This window comes from Aquarana catesbeiana, linkage group LG08 (assembly GCF_042186555.1).
Source record: "Aquarana catesbeiana isolate 2022-GZ linkage group LG08, ASM4218655v1, whole genome shotgun sequence".
Classification (NCBI taxonomy): domain Eukaryota; kingdom Metazoa; phylum Chordata; class Amphibia; order Anura; family Ranidae; genus Aquarana; species Aquarana catesbeiana.
The window spans coordinates 43,948,271-43,971,442 of NC_133331.1; the positions used below are offsets into that span (position 1 = coordinate 43,948,271).

The 23,172-nt window shown below is 43.2% G+C and overlaps 1 protein-coding gene across 1 annotated transcript in view; it reads right to left on the minus strand.

Moving 5' to 3' along the window:
* Window positions 1-7,716: 7,716 nt before the first annotated feature.
* The window catches only part of ALDH18A1 (aldehyde dehydrogenase 18 family member A1), a 67,768-nt gene continuing 52,312 nt past the window's right edge, over window positions 7,717-23,172 (minus strand). Inside the window, 7 exon segments of the mRNA XM_073595760.1 lie at window positions 7,717-9,188; window positions 9,191-9,283; window positions 12,538-12,633; window positions 13,228-13,414; window positions 18,314-18,435; window positions 20,650-20,845; window positions 21,253-21,390. Coding sequence (XP_073451861.1) covers window positions 9,103-9,188; window positions 9,191-9,283; window positions 12,538-12,633; window positions 13,228-13,414; window positions 18,314-18,435; window positions 20,650-20,845; window positions 21,253-21,390 — 918 coding nt within the window. The 3' untranslated portion in view covers window positions 7,717-9,102.

Below are 23,172 nucleotides of genomic sequence, written 5' to 3' on the forward strand. Positions count from 1 at the left end.
GAGGAAAGAAGGGGGTGAGGGTTGGGGGGAACACCCACACCCCTTCGTTTCCCCAAACCTCCCCTCCTCTTTCCTCCCTCTCTCCCTCTTCCATACTCCCCCTCCCCTTTGTTCTACTTTTCCCTTTAGAATGTGATGTTTTTGATGAACCTTCAAACTTAACCTTAAAGCTTCTGCTGAAGCTGCAGAAAGGGAAATAGAAGGCTGATGGGAAGACCCTCCAGTTACTGAAGTGGCAGCTGCCACCAGTGTAGGAACCTGTGTTGGTACAGCCGTACCTGGTCCCTGGGAGGGTTCCTCAAACTTTTTGTTGAGTCTTCTTCTAGGAACAGCCAATTGTATTGTTTGTCCAGCTACATTGATAGTTGATGATTCAGAAGCTCCAAAAACTAAAATGGAGGGCTGATGGGAGGACCCTCCAGTTATTGGAGTGGTGGCCGCCACTAGTGTAGGGACCTGTGTTGGTACAGCCGTACCTGGTCCCTGGGAGGGTTCCTCAGACTTTTTGTTGAGTCTTCTTCTAGGAACAGCCAATTTTCATGTCTGTCCATCTACATTGATAGTTGGTGATTCAGAAGCTCTAAAAACGAAAATGGAGGGCTGTTGGGAAGACTCTCCAGTTACTGGAGTGGCAGCCGCCACCAGTGTAGGGATCTGTGTTGGTACAGCAGTACTTAGTCCCTGGGAGGGTTCCTCAGACTTTTTGTTGAGTCTTTTAGGAACAACCAATTTGCTTTTCTGTCCAGCTACATTAATAGTTGGCGATTCAGAATCTCCAAAAACGAAAATGGAGGGCTGATCGGAAGTACCTCCAGTTACTGGAGTGGCAGCCTCCACCAGTGTAGGAACCTGTGTTGGTACAGCATACCTGGTCCCTGGGAGGGTTCCTCAGACTTTTTGAGTATTCTTCTAGGAACAGCCAATTGTCTTATTTGTCCATCTACATTGATAGTTGGTGATTTAGAAGCTCTAAAAACGAAAATGGAGGGCTGTTGGGAAGACTCTCCAGTTACTGGAGTGGCAGCCGCCACCAGTGTAGGGATCTGTGTTGGTACAGCAGTACTTAGTCCCTGGGAGGGTTCCTCAGACTTTTTGTTGAGTCTTCTAGGAACAACCAATTTTCTTTTCTGTCCAGCTACATTAATAGTTGGCGATTCAGAATCTCCAAAAACGAAAATGGAGGGCTGATCGGAAGTACCTCCAGTTACTGGAGTGGCAGCCTCCACCAGTGTAGGAACCTGTGTTGGTACAGCATACCTGGTCCCTGGGAGGGTTCCTCAGACTTTTTGAGTATTCTTCTAGGAACAGCCAATTGTCTTATTTGTCCAGCTACATTGATAGTTGATGATTCAGACGCTCCAAAAATGAAAATGGAGGGCTGATGGAAAGACCCTCCAGTTGCTAGAGTGGCAGCCCCCACCAGTGTAGGGACCTGTGTTGGTACAGCCATACCTGGTCCCTAGGAGGGTTCCTCAGGCTTTTTGTTGAGTATTCTTCTAGGAAAAAGCCAATTATCTTCTGTGTCCAACTACATTGATAGTTGGAGATTTCGAAGCTCCAAAAACAAAAATGGAGGGCTGATGGGAGGACCCTCTGCTTATTGGAGTGGCAACCGCCACCAGTGAAGGAACCTGTGTTGGTACAGCCGTACCTGTTCCCTGGGAGGGTTTCTCAGACTTTTTGTTGAGTCTTCTTCTAGGAACAGCCAATTGTCTTGTCTGTCCAGCTACATTGATAGTTGGTGATTCAAAAGCTCCAAAAACGAAAATGGAGGGCTGACGGGAAGACCCTCCGGTTACTGGAGTGGCAGCCGCCACCAGTGTAGGGATCTGTGTTGCTACAGCCGTACCTAGTCCCTGGGAGGGTTCCTCAGACTTTTTGTTGAGTCTTCTTCTAGGAACAGCCAATTGTCTTGTTTGTTCAGCTACATTGATGGTGATTCAGAAGCTCCATAAACAAAGATGGATTCCTGGTGGGAAGACCCTCCGGTTACTGGAGTGGCAGCCGCCACCAGTGTAGGGACCTGTGTTGGTACAGCCGTACCTGGTCCCTGGGAGGGTTCCTCAAACTTTTTGTTGAGTCTTCTTCTAGGAACAGCCAATTGTATTGTTTAAAAAATATATAAATGTGTCTGCGCTAAATCACAAACAATTAAAAATGACAATTAGTGCTTTGCACAAATAACTACAAAAAGTGCAACGTGCAAAATTATTTCAGAATCAAAATCAAATGTGTCTGTGCTGAATAATAAACAATCAGAAATGACAATTAATGCTTTACACACATAACTACAAAAGTGCAACGTGCAAAATTAATTCAAAATCAAGGTGCCAAACCAGGAATGAAAATGCAACCATTCCTTGAATAAAATAAAAAAGTCCTTAAAGTTCATAAAAAATTCAAATACAAAGTGCTCAAAAATGTGTCCATAAGCAGTGAAGTCCATCCATCCTGCTCATCCGACAAGTGTATCACCATATAGCATGCCTTAGTGTTCTCCAGTGACCCCCAAAAGCACATGCGCTCACCTTGAAGTGTGTGACACAGTAATTAAACTCTGTCAAAACACGCTTTGGAGCCACTCCTGGGCTCTATGGGATCAACGGTGTAGGTCTCCAATGCTCTCAAATAACGTCATAAATCATATGCAAATGAAAAGAGACTCCATAGCGCAACATTGCAACATAGCAAAGGATTTTTATTTAAAATTTAAAATAAACTCTCCCCTCTTGGGGGTACTCACATGGTGTGGGTGCGTTAGTGCACCATTCTATTCAGGTACTAGCATATAAAAAGCCGATCGCTTGGTATAGCGTGCGGTGCAGTGTATTCATCCAACTCTCTCTCCTTGCTGACAGCTCCGTCCTGGCCAGGTTTAATTACTGTGTCACACACTTCAAGGTGAGCGCATGTGCTTTTGGGGGTCACTGGAGAACACTAAGGCATGCTATATGGTGATACACTTGTCGGATGAGCAGGAAGGATGGACCCCAAACACACCTCCAAGACGACCACTGCCTTGGGGTCTTTATCATGTTGGAATACTGGCCTGCGGCCTAGTCTCCAAAGGGAGGAGATCATGCTCGGCATCAGTATGTCACAGTACATGTTGGCATTCATGGTTCCCTCAATGAACTGTCGCTCCCCAGTGCCGGCAGCACTTATGCAGCCCCAGACCATGACACCTCCACCACCATGGTTGACTGTAGGCAAGACACACTTGTCTTTGTACTGACCTGGTTGCCCCCACACACCCTTGACACCATCTGAACCAAATAAGTTTATCTTGTTCTCATCAGACCACAGGACATGGTTCCAGTAATCCATGCCCTTAGTCTGCTTGTCGTCAGGAAACTGTTTGTGGGCTTTCTTGTGCATCATCTATAGAAGAGGCTTAGCAATGCAGACCAATTTGATGCAGTGTGCGGTGTATGGTCTGAGCACTGACAGGCTGACCCCCCCACTCCTTCAACCTCTGCAGCATTGGGGGGGGGGGGGGATGGGATGGGATGACGTTTGATAAATACAATAGCATGGAATTTTGTGGTTGAACATTTTCAAGGACTGTTTTTTATTTTTTTGGGGGGGGGTTCACATTTTTTTTAATGCACGGTGTTGAACCCCGTGTGTTATCTTCATAGGTCTTTCACAAATGTGGCACACAAATGACAACAAGGTTGTTTACCTTTTTAGCTGACATCTCATGTATAGGCCCCTATGTTCTCTAGAACAAGTTTACATACATGTTGCCAATAGCAACCAGAGGTTGAGTGAAGAAATTAGAGTGTTTGCTATGGGATTATGGGAGAATACAGATACTGAATCTACTCTTTGCCTGGCTGTCAGTCTGATCCATTGCTTGTTGTCCATTCTCCACCAATGATTGGGAAGAAGTTCTAAATGAACATGCAGTGATGCAGAAAAGTATGGAAGCCAGAGCCAGCCAGGAGTATAGCATTTTCAGAAGGCGACCAGCAATGGCAGCCTACATATTTCTCTCAGTATGGGTTCCCTTGTAACCATTTGGGGGAATCCTAGTGGTCCCCAAAAACATTCATCTCTGGTAAGAGACTCTGCAATCCAAGATGGCCGCTGGCTGTGTACAATAGATGCTTATTTATGCTTATTTATTGCTATGGGAGAGATTCTGCTCACTTCCTGCCCATCTCCACTATGGGGACCCCAGACAGTGATAAAGATCTAAACCACTCCCACTCTACTATTGTGACCAGATTCTGGGATTAAACTATGAAAACAAATACATTTATTATGCATTATGATTGTATCCTTTCATTGAAATCCACTTCCCCAAATGTGACATATATCGATCGATTATTCCTACTAAAGCAGATCAATCGAAAAATAAATTGATCATTTATCAAAGTGATTATCGCCACCATTAGGGTTTAAGCTCTTCAGCTCTGGAAGGTTTTACCCCCCTTCATGACCAGGCCATGTTTTGCAATACGGCACTGCGTTACTTTAACTGACAATTGCACGGTCGTGCGACGCTGTACACAAATATATTTGATGTCATTTTTTTTCCCACAAATAAAACTTTCTTTTGGTGGGATTTGATCACCTCTGCGGTTTTTACTTTTTGCGCTTTAAACAAAAATAGGCGATAATTTTTGAAAATTTTCTGCTATAAAACATCTCAAAAAAAAAGTTAAAAAAATTGAATTTCTAAATCAATTTATTGCAATATGTATTTTGCTACATATTTTTGTTAAAAACATTCCTAATAAGTGTACATTGATTGGTTTGGGCAAAAGTTATCCCGTCTACAAACTATGGGATAGACATTGCGGCTGACAAATCAGACACTTTTGATACTTTTTTGGGGACGGGTGACACCAATACAGTGATCAGTGCTAAAAATATGCACTGTCACTATACTAATGACACTGGCTGAGAAGAGGTTAATATCAGGGGTGATCAATTGGTTAAATGTGTGTCTAGGAGGTGCTTGCTAATTGTGGGGGAGGTGCTGTGGGAAGACAGAGATCCGTGTTCCTGCTTAGTAGAAACACAGGATATTTGTCTTCTCTACGAGCAGAATGGCAATCTGTTTACATAGATCGCTGTTCCACCTCTAATAGAAATGATCGGCGGGTCCCGGCGGACATCATGTACGCTGGAAAGCCGGAAGTACAGCATCACATACTTTTTTTTTTTTGGGTAGAGGGGGGCAGGATTAGAACCCTTGTCAGTTTTTTTTTGCAGTCTGTGTCCCCAGTAGGGAGAGTCACCCTCTCTATTTGTCCTGTTTATCATTATAGCAAGTGAAGGTAAAAGAAAATCCCAAATGTATGGTTGTCACCAGAAAAGTAAGAGAGGGGAAATCTTCCAATGGGGACACTAGTTGTGGTGACCTGGGGGCCCCCAGGGGCTTCTCTTCATTTGGAGGGATTTCCTCTCACTTCCTGTTTGGTTATGGGACCGGACGTGAAGGGGGATCTCTGCAATGGGACACAGATGGCTAAAGATAAACTGACAGGTTATGACCCTCCCTCATTTTTACTATTGCACCCACGATGAGCAGATTGTGGGTGCAATGCCGGGCTCCTGCAGACTGTCAGTGTAAGCTGTCTGCTCATAAATCTTACACCCTTATTATGGATGGAACACTATGAAAAGGTGAAGTTCTCCTTTAAGAAGTTTGCAGAGAAAGGATCCTTCTTTGCAGGAGAGATGTAGAGTGTCACATCTGTATAAGCAGTCCAAAGAGTCCCCCTTTAATTCCAAGCTGATGGCTGCAGTAGCAGGTTTTGGTTAGTTGGCGACCGATTTCAAAGTGAAAGTGATGGGTTGGCTCCATATCTGCCAATCATTCGACAGAGCCGGCAGCGTGGTGCCCTCTCCCCCCTCATCCTGTGGTTCCTGGGTTTTCTTGCTCTTACTGGAGCCCAGGAACACAACCGCTGTTTAGCGGAGGGAGATCGCTGTGAGACCAAGGCAAATCCACGCCTTCACCTCACATGCAAACAATGAACCCGGAAGTGATATCACTACTGGGTTCAGATACACCATTTTCTGGTCAGTACAGCCAGCAGACACATCTAACCAAGCCCGTCTGCGATTGGTTAGATGGGGTGAAGGGCAGGAAAGACACTGAGGTCTCCATAAAGAGTTCCCTGTCACCTGCGCTTTATTATCCCCTTATGATAGCAATCATTTAAAAAATAAAATTACATTGATTAAAAAAATAAAAAAACGAAATTGCTGTAACCCCCGCAACTCCTGAGCAAACACAAGCCCAGGGTTCTCGCGCATGTAAACCGCGGTCGCACCACACGCATGTGGCATATCGCCGCATCAGAGTGAGAAGAATTCTAGAACAAAAGCTTCGTGTTATCTCCAGCTGTCACGTGACCCGGCTCTCTCCCATATCCAGCTGTCACGTGACCCGGCTCTCTCCCATATCCAGCTGTCACGTGACCCGGCTCTCTCCCATATCCAGCTGTCACGTGACCCGGCTCTCTCCCATATCCAGCTGTCACGTGACCCGGCTCTCTCCCATATCCAGCTGTCACGTGACCCGGCTCTCTCCCATATCCAGCTGTCACGTGACCCGGCTCTCTCCCATATCATCAGTCCCTCCCACCGGCGCTCATCAGTCCCTCCCACCGGCGCTCATCAGTCCCTCCCACCGGCGCTCATCAGTCCCTCCCACCGGCGCTCATCAGTCCCTCCCACCGGCCCTCATCAGTCCCTCCCACCGGCGCTCATCAGTCCCTCCCACCAGCGCTCAATGCCGCCTGCCTCCTCAGCACGGCTCTGAGCTGAGATTATCTCTCAGTTAAGTGTGAAGCCAACAAGTTCACACTTCCCGCAGAGCACACACAGGAGGAGAGGATGGAGGGGGGAGGGAGGATGGGAGGCAATATTCGATAGAACACTGGCTCTGAGCTGTACGAGAGAGACACTCATCTCAGAGCCGTGCGACTAGCAACCCTGCTGGGGCCCCCCAGACAGTGGCAGAATGCCAGGGCCCGATCACAAGTGCGACTGTTGTGACCCTGGTAGTTACGCCACTGCACACAGTAAAAATCAGTAATACAGTGATGAGTACAGAGCAGTAAAACAAAATTTTTTTTTTACATTTGAGTGCAGTAATATACTCATGTTTACTCGTTTAACGTTTATTCGAGTATAAGTGAGTATATTACAATACTGGCAACGAAGAAGAAAATTTTTTGCTCGCCTATACAAAACATTACTCTGGTCTTTACACACAGTTTTTGGCCTCTATTACACGGACATCACAAGTTTCTGAATAAAAATCAGTAAATGATGAAACCCGTGTGCAAGGGGCCTTAGTATCTACGTCAGTTGTAAATAACTGAATGTAGGCATCAGTAACCAGTCAGTCCAATTTGGATGCCAGATGACACATTTAGGGAACAAGTTTTTCCACTGGCAGTAGAAAAAGCTAAAAATGATGCCCAGGTGTATTTTGCATTACTGGTCTGGCTCCTGTAGTGTGCGCAGTATTTATGAAGGTGTATAAAGCAAACAAAGCACGTGTAGCCTAACCGTGAATCAGGTACCCCATAGCTGCATACAAATGCTTACATTTGAGCAAAGAAAACACAGCAAACAAGATTTAGAAACTCAAAAAATATGAAAATAGTTTAATTGAAAACAATGAAATGGTATTTTCAAGTGTATTAAGAAGACAATTTCATAAAGTAGGATAATAGCCCATCTTCATTTATTTGGACTTTCGACCTATGGATCTAGACCTGGAAATCCATTCTCTAAGCTTCCTGAGAACAGATCGTTCTGTGCTATGCGGCTTAGAACAACTACGTTTGAATCAAACTTGAGCAAAGCAGCTAGTTTGAAGGCTGGGACCTAGGTGTCTCACTATGGGGAAAGGTGAGGATCATGTCAGGCAGCCCTCAAGAGATGAAATCCAATACTCAGAGCCCTTCTCTGTCCTTAACATGGGGTAGGGGCATTTGAAAGTTCATCTCCAGTACTGGAGATGATTTGAATGAAGCGAGGAAAGGTTAGAACAAACAAGGGAAACAGGAAGGTACACATACATTTTTAACCCTTCCCATTCTACAGATCTTACTATTTCAATGTTGATTGCAATTGGATAGATTTTCTGTCACTTTTTGACACTCTCACAAGGAGAGAAAGTGAGCAGAATTCTTTCCCATTATTAAAAAACATAAGCTCTGGGCAGATTGGTCCTTTAAAAATACAAAATCATCTTCCACCTTCAAGGTAAAGGTACCATGTCCTACCATGTCTCCAACCTACCCTATTAATACTTGCCTTACTAGCGCTCACCTGCAGCTTCTTGCTCCATCACAGACGGCACTAAGATCCCTAGTGTCGCTTAATGTCAGATACTAGGGAGAGCAGTGACATCGCTCCCTCTGTTATGGGACAGTACTAAGGTCTAGTGACTAGTAGCTATTAGACTCAGGCACTGACACATAGGAGGTCCTCACATACTTTCCCATACCTTAGAACACTGTGTATTGCTGCCTACTGCAATGGAGGAAGAAGTGGCAGTTGTTGGAAAGGCGAGTATTAGTGGTTAGAAAGGCCCATTTGCAAAGATGCTGTACTTGTCCCTGAATTGGCAAGGTGACAATATTCTACTGCCTACATGGTACTGTATTTCATCTATAGCTGGGGCATTGCTGCTTGCTCACAAGGCTTCAAATGCAGTATAATGGCTGCCTTCTGCCATTTTTCAAAACAAAAAAAGAAAAGGGTTGGAGGCGGCAGAGGAATTTAAAGGATTAAAAAGGAGAGCTGAAATCTCCAGAGGCTTCAGTACTACTGTAAAATTCTGAGTCGAGTTATGCTCGGTCACTCTTGTAATAACCGTATTCTAAGTGCCATTTCATTTATCAAGCCAACATCTTGATTGTGCTGCAATCAAAGCTTAAAATTACGAGCAAAGTCCCTAGCCAGCCACAATCTCCAGTGTGCACAAGTGACAGTTGGTGGGGGCATGCTCTCTTTGCTATATTCTAGGGTGCACAATCTTTATCTCCGTGTAGGAACTGATCAGCGATTCCTGACTCTAGAGGAGGCCTGTACTGGTAGAGCGGAGAGGTAAAAGTCTGGGATTTAGCTGGCGGTTCTCTGTGGCACTGGGATATTTTCATGCAGGTACTTCATGCTGCCGTGTTCAGAAAAGTCGGACACAACGTGATTCTCCCCCGCAGTAACCATTTTGTGGTGAGCAATCCCTCTATACCAACAGGCCCCCGGGCATGGATCCGGGCTGTGCTGATACCGACTTCTGCTCCTAAAAGGAAAATGAGAAGAAAAAAAAAAATATGATTGAAAGAATATGGCAGGACAACAACTAGAGAAAGGTTAAAAGAGCAACACCAGGCAAATACATAAGTTCACAAAATTTTAAATCCAGATACAGGAGTTCCTGCTTTGTGAACGGATGTAAATGGGTTAACAGTGTTCATTGGTAAATGTGAGGCTTTTAACCAGTTGAGCTCCGAAAGGTTTTACCCCCTTCATGACCAGGGCATTTTTTGCTATTTAGCACTGTGCTACTATTACCTGGCAATTGTGCGGTCATGCAACACTTTACACAAATTAAACGTATGTCTCCCCCCCCCCCCCCCCCACACACAAAAAGAGCTTTCTTTTGGTGGTATTTCATCACCACTGTTTTTTTTGTTTTTCCGATATGAGTGGAAAAAAAACCCAGAAAATTAAAAAAAAAAAAGAAACTTCTATTCTCTACTTTCGGTTATAAAACATATCCAATAAAATCAAATTTCTTCATAAATTTGGAGCTGCTACATGTCTTTGGTGTAGTAAAAAAAAAAAAAAAATCAAAATAAGTGATTATTAATTTAAGTTTAAATTAATTATACAGATTTAAAAATTTAATCAATCCTGATGCACTGACGGCCTATCTCATTTCGTGAGGCCCTTAAAATGCCAGGACAGTACAAATACCTGACTAAATGACCTCTTTAAAAAGCAGACAGTCCAAAGAATTTAGTAAGAGGCATGGCGAGTTTTTTTGAAGTTGTAATTTTTGGACATAATTTTTTAGAAAATTAAGAAATTAAATATTTTTCACAATTTTTTTTTCTCTACATACTGTAGAGAAAGGGATATACTAACTGGTGACGGTAAGATAAGTTGTCTTTAAATCATTTTTTAAACTTTCTTTTTTAAATCCTTTCATCGGAGTAATTCAGTGACACTGTACTGCTCTTGGGGGGGGGGCGCTGGTGAAATCAGCGATTTTCTTTTTTTACACTGTGTTTGCCGTTACAGTGATAAAAACTGTAAAAGCAAATCGTTTGCACTGTCATGAATGGGTTTGCATTTATGACAACTTGCTTTCTGTTGACATGCTGTGATTTGCTACAGCTAATCACATGGTACAGGGTGGGTGCTGTGATTGGCCCAGGTACCATGTAATAGCTGTGGGCCAATCACAGCATCACTAAAGAAAGCACAGCTGTTATGAATGAAACTCGATCATAACAGTTGTGTATACATTTTGATCATGTGATCGCTAGTGTCTGGGTACCAGGAATCGTAATCCGCTGTGTCTAGTGAACACAGCAGTACGGGAGCAGTGCGCAAGTGCCAAGCAATGTATATATACACACGTTACTGAGCCTGCCCATGCCGGCCTCCCACAGCAAGTACTTTAGAGTGTCTTAAAGCAGTTAAAACACTATACAACCTTCATCACTGGTAGACCCAAAATCAGCACCTACAGTACCATCGCAGAATTATGTGCATTACTATAGTACACGTCACCTTTAACCACTTGCCAACCAGATCACGTACATTTACTGCGGCAGGTTGGTTCTCCTGCGCAAACCGACCTACCTGTACGTCGGTCCGTGCAAGGAGGACAGAGGGTGCGAGCGTGCCCGCCATCGGAGAGTGCCTGTGGGTCCCGCGATCTCTGTGTACAGAGGCAGAACGAGGAACTGCCTATGTAAACAAGGCGATTCCCGTTCTGCCTAATGACATGTCAGAGATCTTCTATTCCCTGTGATCGGGAAACAGTGATCCCATCCCCCCAACAGTTAGAACACACCCTGGGAACACACTTAACCCCTTGAGGGCCCCCAACCCCTTCCATGCGTTTTTTTTGACAAAAATATGTAAAAGAATATATATCGGCCTAAACTGATGAATACATTTGTATTTATATATATATATATTTTGGGATATGTATTATAGCAGAAAGTAAAAAAAAAAAAAAAAAAAAATGGTTGCTTTTTTTCAAAATTGTCAGTCTTTTCTTGTTTATAGCACAAAAAATAAAAACCGCAGAGGTGATCAAATAGCACCAAAAGAAAGCTATATGTGTGGGAAAAAATTTTGTTTGGGTACAGCGTCGCACGACCGCGCAATTGTCAGTTAAAGCAAAGCAGTGCTGTATCACAAAAAATGGCCTGGTCATTAACCGCTTGCCGACCAACCGCAGTCGTTACATGGTGGCAGGTCGGCTCTCCTGCACAAATCGTCAAAGCTGTACGATGGCTCGCGCAGGCGTGATAGCGAGCATGTTGCGGGAGCATGCCCGCGAGTCGGACGGACTCAATGTCCGCCGGCGACCCGTGATCGCCTATTACAGAGGCAGCTTACCTTTGTAAACTAGGCGATTCCCCGTTATGACAGGTGACATGACAGGGATCTACTGTTCCCAGTGAATGGGAGCAGTGATCTCTGTCATGTTCCAGTCAGTCCCATCCCCCTACAGTTAGAACACACCTAGGGAACACATTTAACCCCTTGATCGCCCCCTAGTGTTAACCCCTTCCCTGCCAGTGACATAAACACAGTAATCAGTGGCTATTTATAGCACTGATTGCTGTATAATTGTCAATGGTCCCAAAAAAGTGTCCGATCTGTCTGCTGCAATGTCGCAGTCCTGCTAAAAATCCCTTTTCTCTGCCATTACTAGTAAAAAAATAAAAAAAATAAAAATGCCATAAATCTATTCCCTATATTGTAGACGTTATAACTTTTGCGCAAACCAATCCAGAAGCTGCGCTTGTTGGATTGGGGACAGGTGAATAAAAAGACTGGGCGAAGGCTAATCAAAGTCTAACTGCACTAAAAGTTGTAGTAACACATATCAGCCTTCTCAATCTTTTTACCACAGAAGAACATTTGAAATAACATTCAGGTCTCAGGGAACCCTGCTACGCCCATTGGGGGTCATTAGGTTATCAGTCGGAAGAATGCCTCCCTTGCCATGGTGGTCATAATGCCACCTTTGCAGCCAGCTAAAAAGATCATTGGCCTCATGCTATTGACTCTGCCAAGTGGTGATGGACCTGGAACCATGAAGACACCATCAAATGGGTGGTCAATTTACCACAGTTCCAGAAACCCCCTTTCCACTGCTAGAGGAACCCTAGGATTCAACAAAATCCTGGTTTGGAATGGCTACTGCATATGTATGCTCAAAACGGGGCTATACATATAAACATTTACTAATATGTGATTATAAATCTCACAAGACAAAAAAGTGTAGCATTAAATAATTCATGTTACCTAGTCCAAATCGATAACCGTCTGAAAATCTAGTGCTGGCGTTCCAGAACACACAAGCGCTGTCTACATGTTGGAGAAAGTATTCCGCTACGGACTCTGCAAAGGAAAATTCAAAATGTTACGAGAGACTGAAGAAACCTTAAATAACAGCATGTCTTAAGAAGAGGCAACCAAACCAAAAACCTTACTACTATTGGATGGGGCAAACCAAAAACCTTACTACTATTGGATGGGGCTCCACCAAGCGGCCCTAAGTTACAAATATTAAGAAACAATATGGCTTCTTCTTGGCTTCATATTTACAAGAGTCTGGAGTTCACTGATCACCGCTGGAATCACTTTTATCTTATAGCCGACTAACCAAGTGTGTCCCCCCCCCCCCCCCCCCCCCGTATTTAACTGTAAAGTAATGATGTACATTTACAGTTAGGCAGTCAGCAAGTGGTTTAATACTGCTTTAAGGTTGACAGCACTGAGCCCTATCTGCAGGAGCTTAGGAAATTGATGTAAAAGCCCTGTAAGTCCTTTCACCCCCCTAGCAGGATGCAGGAAGACTCTAGCTTGCCAGCTGAATGTATCATAAAAAAAAAAAAATTAGATATTATAAATATATAACTATATAACATGAAAAATTCTAGAAGCTTTATATGGAGTAGATGTGGATACAGCACTCGTAGGACAAGAACTCACCATTCTCTGTAACAATGGCATCTGTGTGGGAGCTGCCATATTTGTGGATATGCTCAATTGCATCTTCAACACCATCAACCACCTCAATACAGCATTCCAGATCTCCATATTCTGTCCTCAGGGACTTCACCTCTGAGGGGCTAAAGGTTAAATAAGAGGCAAACTTGGGGCCAGCATGGATCTTTACCTGGGAAGGGAAAGAGAGTTTTGACATTTTCATTAGACAAGCAAATAAGGGAATTATCCGTGTTATTCCTCCATCGTAAACACTATATAAGCTTGTCACAAGTCATTCTTTCAATCCTTTTCCCAAATCATTAAAAATAAAAAACTCGACTGGATATTTTGCACAATCATTTCAGCTTTCTTTGTGCCGGCTTATATAAAATCAGTGCGCACTAGGGATGAGCTTAGAGTTCGAGTCAAACTCATGTTCGACTCGAACATCGGCTGTTCGCCAGTTCGCCGAACAGCGAACAATTTGAGGTGTTCACGGCAAATTCGAATGCCGCGGAACACCCTTTAAAAGTCTATAGGAGAAATCAAAAGTGATGATTTTAAAGGCTTATATGCATGGTATTGTCTATAAAAGTGTTTGGGGACCTGGGTCCTGCCCCATGGGACATGGATCAATGCAAAAAAAAGTTTTAAAAACGGACGTTTTTCGGGAGCAGTGATTTTAATAATGCTTAAAGTGAAACAATAAAAGTGTAATATCCCTTTAAATTTCGTACCTGGGGGGTGTCTATAGTATGCCTGTAAAGGGGCGCATGTTTCCCATGTTTAGAACAGTCTGACAGCAAAATGACATTTCAAAGGAAAAAAAGTCATTTAAAACTACTCGCGGCTATTAATGAATTGCCAGTTCGACAATACACATAAAAGTTACCGTACTTATCGGCGTATAACACGCACCCCAAGTTTAGGAGGGAATTTTAAGGAAAAAAAACTTTTAGGAGGGAGGTTTAAGGAAAAAAAAACTTACATTAAAATGCCCATCAATGCAGCCTTATTTGTCCATCTGCAGCCTTTTCAGTGTCAGTGCAGCCTTGCCCCAGTGCAGCTGTTAGTGCAGGTTTGCCCGTGCAGCTTTGCCCCAGTCCAGCCATGGGTAGATTCAAATATGGCGCCGAGACTGCAGGGCTTCGTCGGAGCCGAGATACACATGCCCGAGTGTTCTCGGCTTTTTTCGGCGCCGCCGTCACGCCCAGTCCCGCCCTTGGACCTGTGTTATGTCCATCATAGGGCAGGACTGGGCGTGACGGCGGCGCTGAAAAAAGCCGAGAACACTCGGGTATGTGTATCCCGGCTCCGAAGTATCCCTGCAGTCTCGGCACCATATTTGAATCTACCCACGGCTGTGTATGTCGGCGGCGACCGTGGCAATTGCCGTGATCGCTCCGATGACACAAAATCGGCGGGGATCGGCCTATAACACGCACCCACGATTTTCCCCTGATTTTCAGGGGAAAAAAGTGCATGTTATATGCCAATAAATACGGTAATTGATAAAAATGGCATGGGATTTCCCCACAGGGGAACCCTGAACCAAAATTAAAAAAAAAAAAAAAAAAAAAAAAAAAAAAAAAAATATGACGTGGGGGGTCCCCCTAAATTCCATACCAGGCCCTTCAGGTCTGGTATGGATTTTAAGGGGAACCCCACGCCAAAATTAAAAAAAAAAAAAAACGGCGTGGGGTCCCCCAAAAATCCATACCAGACCCTTATCCGAGCACGCAACCTGGCAGGCCGCAGGAAAAGAGGGGGGACAAGAGAGTGCCCCCCCCCCTCCTGAACCGTACCAGGCCATGTTGATGGGGACAAGGGCCTCATCCCCACAACCCTTGCCCGGTGGTTATGGGAGTCTGCGGGCGGGGGGCTTATCGGAATCTGGAAGCCCCCCTTTAACAAGGGGACCCCCAGATCCCGGCCCTCCCCCCTGTGTGAAATGGTAAGGGGGTACAAAAGTACCCTACCATTTCACAAAAAAACTGTCGTCAAAAATGTTAAAAATGACAAGAGACAGTTTTTGACAATTCCTTTATTTAAATGCTTTTTCTTTCTTCTATCTCCCTTCGGTTTCTTCCTCCATCTTCTTCTTCTGGGCCGCTCCGCATCCATGATGGCATGGAGGGAGGCTCCCGCTGTGTGACGCTTCTCTCTTCATCTTTGTCTTCATCTTCTTGTCTTCATCTTGTCTTCATCTTCTTGTCTTCATCTTCTTGTCTTCATCTTCTTGTCTTCATCTTCTTGTCTTCATCTTCTTGTCTTCATCTTCTTGTCTTCATCTTCTTGTCTTCATCTTCTTGTCTTCATCTTCTTGTCTTCATCTTCTTTTTTGGGCCGCTCCGCATCCATGATGGCATGGAGGGAGGCTCCCGCTGTGTGACGCTTCTCTTCTGACGGTTCTTAAATAACGGGGGGGGGGGGGCACTCGGTGACCCCGCCCCCATCTGATGCACAGGGACTTGACGGGAACTTCCCAGTGACGTTAGAAGGGGGCGGGGTCAAGTAACGGGTGACCCCGCCCCCTCTGATGTCATGGGGAAAGTCCCCGTCAAGTCCCCGTGCGTCCTTATTTAAGAACCATCAGAAGAGGAGAAGCATCACACAGCGGGAGCCTTCCTCCATGCCATCATGGATGCGGAGCGGCCCGAAAAGAAGATGAAGACAAGAAGATGAAGAAAAAGATGAAGAGAGAAGCGTCAAACAGCGAGAGCCTCCCTCCATGCCATCATGGATGCGGAGCGGCCCGAGGAGAAGAAGATAAGAAGACGCCGGGGAGGAGATGCCTGACGAGAACACCGGAGGAAGAACCAGAAGAAGAAGAAGAAGATGGAGGAAGAAACCGAAGGAAGATAGAAGAAAGAAGAAGCATTTAAATAAAGGAATTGTCAAAAACGGTCTCGTCATTTTTAACAGTTTTTTTTGTGAAATGGTAGGGGTACTTTTGTACCCCCTTACCATTTCACACAGGGGGGAGGGCCGGGATTTGGGGGTCCCCTTGTTAAAGGGGGCTTCCAGATTCTGATAAGCCCCCCGCAGACCCCCACAACCACCGGGCAAGGGTTGTGGGGATGAGGCCCTTGTCCCATCAACATGGGGACAAGGTGTTTTGGGGGGCTACCCCAAAGCACCCTCCCAAAGTTGAGGGCATGTGGGCTGGTACGGTTCAGGAGGGGGGGGGGTGTTCTCTCGTCCCCCCCCCTCTTTTCCTGCGGCCTGCCAGGTTGCGTGCTCAGATAAGGGTCTGGTATGGATTTTTGGGGGGACCCCGCGTCTTTTTTTTTTAATTTTGGCGCGGGGTTCCCCTTAAAATCCATACCAGACCTGAAGGGTCTGGTATAGATTTTAAGGAGGGACCCCACACCATTTTTTTTTTAAATTTTGGTTCGGGGTTCCCCTGTGGGGAATTCCCATGCCGTTTTTATCAATGAACTTTGTGTATTGTCGGACCGGCAATTCATTAATAGCCGTGAGTAGTTTTAAATGACTTTTTTTCGCCCCTTTACAGGCATACTATAGACACCCCCAGGTATGAAATGTAAAGGGATATTACACTTTTATTGTTTCACTTTAAGCATTTTTAAAATCACTGCTCCCGAAAAAACGGACGTTTTTAATACTTTTTTTTTGCATTGATCCATGTCCCCTGGGGCAGGACCCAGGTCCCCAAACACTTTTTATGACAATAACTTGCACATAAGCCTTTAAAATTAGCACTTTTGATTATTCATGTTCGTGTCCCATACACTTTAACGGTGTTCGAACAAATTTTTTTCCTGTTCGCAAGTTCTGGTGCGAATCGAACAGGGGGGTGTTCGGCTCATCCCTAGTGCCCACATAGATAACATACAAATTGACAAAACCTGGAGGAAAAGATGCAAAGATAAAATTTTTATTAAAATAGTAGCGAATAGAATAAAAAGTTTTTGGATTGCCATTTAAAAAAAAAAAAAAGCCTTATATAACAGAACAAACCCCACTATTTAGAGGTATATTAAAAATTGTTTTTTTTTTTTGGTAAAAAAAAATCCCAATAAGTGTATATTGATTGGTTTGCGCAAAAGTTATAGCTTCTGGGATAAATATATGGACTTATCTTTTTAATTGTTTTTACCAGTAATGGCGATGATCAGCGTTTTTTAGCGGGACTGTGACATTGCGGGGGACAAATCTGACACTAAGCGACACTTTTTTGGGACCAGTAACACCAATATAGTGATCAGTGCTAAAAAAAAAAAGCACTGTCACTGTATATATTGGCACTGGCAGGGAAGGGGTTAACATCCGGGGCACTCAAAGGGTTAAGTGTGTGCTCCTAGGGAGTACTTTCTAACTGTGGGGGGAATGCAGTGACTGGAGGAAAACAGAGATCCATGTTCCTGCTTAGCAGAAACACAAGATCTCCATTTTCCTCCCTCACAGAATGGCGGTCTGCCTTGTTTATATAGGCAGACTGCTGTTCTGCCTCTCCTGTGAATGAGTGGTGGGTCCCGCCGGCCATTGTGGGCGCCGGATTGGCTCCCGCTGTGTCCAATCACAGCGGGAACGGGGCTCCGGCGGCACGTGTGCCCCAGACCTGAGGAGAGGAATCACGTACAGGTATGGGATTTTGCTCTTAAGGGCCGTCCTGACGCAGTATATGTACCTATGCTATATATACGGTGATGTATGCAATATTTTTGTAAGCACCCGTCAGTAGTAAATGGATTGTCTCAACCCCCTAACTGCCGCTTTTGCTGGACAGCTTGGTCAGTTAAAAATATTAAATTTTTGTTTTTGGGTTTAATTTCACTTTAAAGCAGATTATTATAGGATTTTTTGAACTTCCCCTGAAATCCTTTTCTTGTCATATTTCCTGGGAAACACAGAAGACCAACGGGGTATAAATAAGTCCTGTCTACAGGAAGTTGAACACTAAAAGGGAAAAAAAAAAAAAAGGATTCATACTGGATCTCCTCTCTATCAGGCTTTCTAGTCTTTTTGGTTTTCTAAGCATCCATTATTTAATGGGAGAAACTTAACAGCATCTCCTCCTCCATACCCCTGAATCTCCATTTTTGTCACAGACGGCACACTTTACCTGCTCCACTCTTAACATGTCAATGATCTGGTCAAACAGTGGAGTCCTCAGGATATCTCTGTGAATCAACAGGGTCTCCATGGCATTGCAAGCAGCTGGGTATTCACACTTTGAATCTCTCACTAGGGCACAATGATAACAAAAGGTAATGACATTACTACTATATATCACAACAATTAAAATCAATGGGGTGTTAATCTTGTTACACCAAGCATGAAATGTACTATGGAACAGCAATAAGACAAACACATTTTTATAAAAGACAGACATGCGTCCTGAAGATTTGAGAGTCTGCAAAGGAATATCTTGTAGAAAAAAAACATGGAATGTAGAACCAACAAGATCAGACAGAGGTTCAAGTGGTTCTAAAGGTTCAAGGTTTTTTTTTACCTTAATGCATTCTATGCATTAAGGTGAAAAAGCTTCTGGGTGCAGCCCCCCCCCCCCCCCCCCCCCTCCAGGCCCCCCTTATACTTATCTGAGCCTGATCTCCATCCAGCGATGGGAATGAGAGCAGCAGCTCTCCCGGGTCTCTCTCCCTCCTCATTGGTTCATACAGCAGCGGGAGCCATTAGCTCCTGCTGCTGACAATCACAGTCAGTGAGCCAATCAGGAGACAGTGAGGGGTGGAGGCGGGCCGAGCTTGCGTGAATGGCTTGCTTTTGGGGGCACATGGCGGGGGGAGGAGCCAGGATCGCCGGCAGTGCAACAGAAGAGAGTCGGTACTGCTCTGTGCAAAACTACTGCACAGAGCAGGCAAGTATAACAGTTTTTTTTTTTTTTTTATTTACGTCCTTTAGAATTACTAAACCTCAATACAATGGTTTCACCATGTTATAAAGATATAATATTAGCAGTAAACATTAAGAAAAAGAATCATGGACCAGCAAAAAGGAGAAGTTGGTTCTATGTTCCTAAAGATGACATCAGAAGATTGGCAGAAAGACTTTAGAAAAAGAAGTAACAGGGCACTTGGTGGCAATGTGGCCCTTAGAGTCCTTTTACATTTTTGATTTTTACACTATTAAGTGCACAATAAATTTATTTTTTTCTTCTCTTTCTCTTCTTTTATCCATTTTTCTCCCACACACACACTATAAAGGGATAAGTAATTATCACAGATTTCATATAAGGTTTATTTTAACGTTTGGAGTTCATGTTCAGGAAGACTCTTGATCAGGGGATTTTTTTTTTTTTTTCGATTTTTATGTTGGGTTTGGTGACTCAAGTTAAGATTCACCAATCACTCACTGGGTGTACTGTCACTTAAGACTCGGTGTGGACTCCCTTATTATTTAATATTATAAAAATCTCACCTTCTCCACTGAAATAAGGGTGTAATGACTGAATGTCGAACTGAGGGATACTAGGAACCTGAATAGTCAGGGAGGCTGGGTTCCTTAACCGGGGATGTGTCGGAGTGAACACAACCTTTTATAATATGTAAATTTGTATGTATATACTATATAAAGTTTGTATGTTAGGTAGGGAAGTGATTTTCTTCTTTTTCTCTTATTTTTAATTTATTTATTTTTGGTTGCGTTTTGTTTATTTTTGTTCTTTTTTTTTCTTAAATAGAATACTTTGAGATGTTTATATAGAATCTTTGATACTATGCAAATGTCATATATGGACATGTTTTGGTCTTTGATTGTTATGCTGAGTCTCAATAAAATAAAAATGTAATAATAAAAAAAAAAAAAAAAAAAAAAAAAAAATAAAAAGTAACAGAACCAGAATGGCAAATGTTGCCAACAATGCCAATATTCCTAAATGGCACAAGGTTAAAGGAGTAGTACAGCCAAAGCTTGTTTGGCTGTACTTCTCCTGTGGATCACAGGAGTGCAGTTCTTCCTGTGACCTGCTGTCAGCAGACATCACAGAGCCAGTCACGACTCAGGAAAGGTTGTGACTATATGGTCGGGATCCGCCCACATGCCTGGACCGGCACCCGGCTCAGCCTCTAAGCTAGTCGCTAAGAGCCTAAGCCGGTTGTTCCCGCCCCCTCCACAGCCCAGTGCTCCAGTGAGCACAGGGGGGCAGAGCAGAGAGCCGGTGACTGACAGCCACCAGCTCTCTGCTCAAGCCCTGCTGATTGCTTGGTTCTCAGCGTTAGAGCCAGCAGGGGACCCATGCTGCACCCACCTAGGCAAGTATGATTCCAAGAAACAAAAAACAAAAAAAAAAAAAACAAGACACTTCTCTTTGAAGAATATAAACAGTACTGTGCACAACACTAGTGTAGTGTGCTGGATACCTGTTGGGTCCTGGAAATGTCAGATTTAGATCTCTAAATTTTACTTCACCCAGAAGAGTAGTTGCAACACTTCACTTACCGATTCTTGTAACCTTCTCCACACTGGCCTCGCTGTCTACATAGACGTGACATATCCCCTCACTGTGCCCCATGACAGGGATTCCTTTAGCTGCTTTCTGGATGTCTCTGACCAGCTGAGAGGAGCCCCGGGGAATGATCAGGTCAATCAGCTTGTTTAATCGGCACAAATCTTCAACCTCTTCTCTGGTGTTCACCTAGAAGTTTAAAGACACATAACTAGCCAATCTTGAGACAGATATACACTGTCTTTATAACATACTGCTAAAGGTTACCAGAAGATGCCCATCAAATTGGGGGCTCCAAATTATTGGCAATCTAGGTCTAAAATAACCAAATCTGTCCATTAATCATGTTGTGTATGGACGCTCTTACCATAACACAAAACCATTACATGTAATATTTTTGTCTGTATACAACAGTACAATCTGTGGTTTGATGGTCATGGTCTACAGGAAGCCTTTATGTTCACATTTTCTAGAATACAAATAGCGCCCAATGTTATTTTATCTACTCTTCAGTCTTCTCTTTCTAGCATTTCTATAAATATACAAACAACCTTTCCCAGTTATCCAGTGGGTACTTATGGGAGCCCAGTACATACCAGTTGGACTGCATCCTTGACTCCATGGAGTGAGAGAGCCTCCTGGGTGAGACGGTACAAAGTCTGGTTGCTGTTAGAAGCCTCTTTTCCTCCTTTTAACAAAAGGCCATTACCACTGGCAATAGCCAATGCTGAAACCTGGCATGGAGAGCAAAACAAAGTGATTATCTACTGACAGCAGGGCATATTAGAAAGAAATATAACATGACACTTTAATCTTTCTAAACTGAGAGCAATAATCTGCCTTGGGATAAAATGGCAGAACTGAGACGATCCCACAGAAGCCAACGCTTCCAGTCTGCATTTTAACATGCTCCCTCCCGTACCTGTCAAGGTGTCACTACAGGAAGAGAGCTCACCTTGATAGCAGTCTTTAAGGCAGTATAGAACAGTGCATGAATATGTACTATGGTGGCACCCCAAGTGGCAATGTTTAACAGAGCGGTGTGGACACCCTCTATGGGCAAGTATGATACAGTAATATAATCTACACCTGAAACTTTAGGGGGATGAAATAGAAAAAGATTTGCCTGCAACTGCATAGATTAGTACAATGGATATAAAAAGTCTACACACCCCTGTTTAAATGTCAGGTCTCTGTGATGTAAAAAAAACTAGACAAAGATAAATATTGTCAGAACTTTTTCCACCTTTAATCTGACCTATAAACTGTACAACTCAATTGAAAAAACAAGCTGAAATATTTTTTTGGGGGGGGGGTGCACACCCTCTTATAACTGGGGATGTAGCGGTGTTCAGCATTAAGCAATCACGTTCAAATTCGTTAAATAGGAGTCAGTACTAGATATGTGCACAGCCAAAAAATTTGTTCATTTTCGTTTCATTAGTTTATTATTTTTTTTGTTTTTCGGGTCATTCGTTATGATCGCGATTCGTAAATTCGTTCATTCGTAAATTCCTAAATTCGAACATTCGTTCATTCGTACATTTGTACATTTATAAATTAGAAAATTCTGAAATTTGTAAATTCAAAGTTTTAAAATCCAAAAACCCGAAAATTCAAAAATCTGAAATAGTAACTATTAAATTATAGGTATTGTAATTTCCTTTCAAATTTGACTGTCAGTGAACGTAACAAATACGAATTTAACCAAAGTTACGAATTATCCAAAACCAATGCTGCATCTAAACAAATGGAACGGAACAAATTAATAATAAATAATAATAATAAAACGTTATTATTTATTATTATTAATTCATTACGTTTCATTACGTTTTTTCGGATCATTCATAACTTCGGATAAATTTGTATGTGTTACGTTCACTAACAGCCAAATTTGAAAGGAAATTACAATATCTATAATTTAAAAGTTACTAGTAATTACTAACAGTTAAGTTATTATTAGTTAACTATTATTTCAGATTTCCGAATTTACAAATTTACGAATTCACTAATTCACTAATGTACGAATGCCCAAATTTACGAATGTCCAATTTTATCAAATTTTCGGAAAAAATTTGTTAAACGGGTTTTTGTTAAATCGGATATTCTCGAATTAACGAATTTGTCGAAATTCGTTAAAAAACGAATTCGGAACGAAACGAATTGCACATGCCTAGTCAGTACACACCAGCCATCATTTAAAGTGCCTCTGATTAACCCCAAATAAAATTCAGCTGTTCTAGTAGGTCTTTCCTGACAATTTCTTAGTCCCATCCTACAGCAAAAGCCATGGTCCACAGAGAGCGTCCAAAGAAGGATCTCATTGTTAAAAGGTATCAGTCAGAAGGGTACAAAAGAATTTCCAAGGCATTAGATATACCATGGAACACAGTGAAGACAGTCATCAAGTGAAGAAAATATGGCACAAGTGTGACATTACCAAGAACTGGACGTCCCTCCAACATTGATGAAAAGACGAGAAGAAAACTGGTCAAAGAGGCTACCAAGTGGCCTAC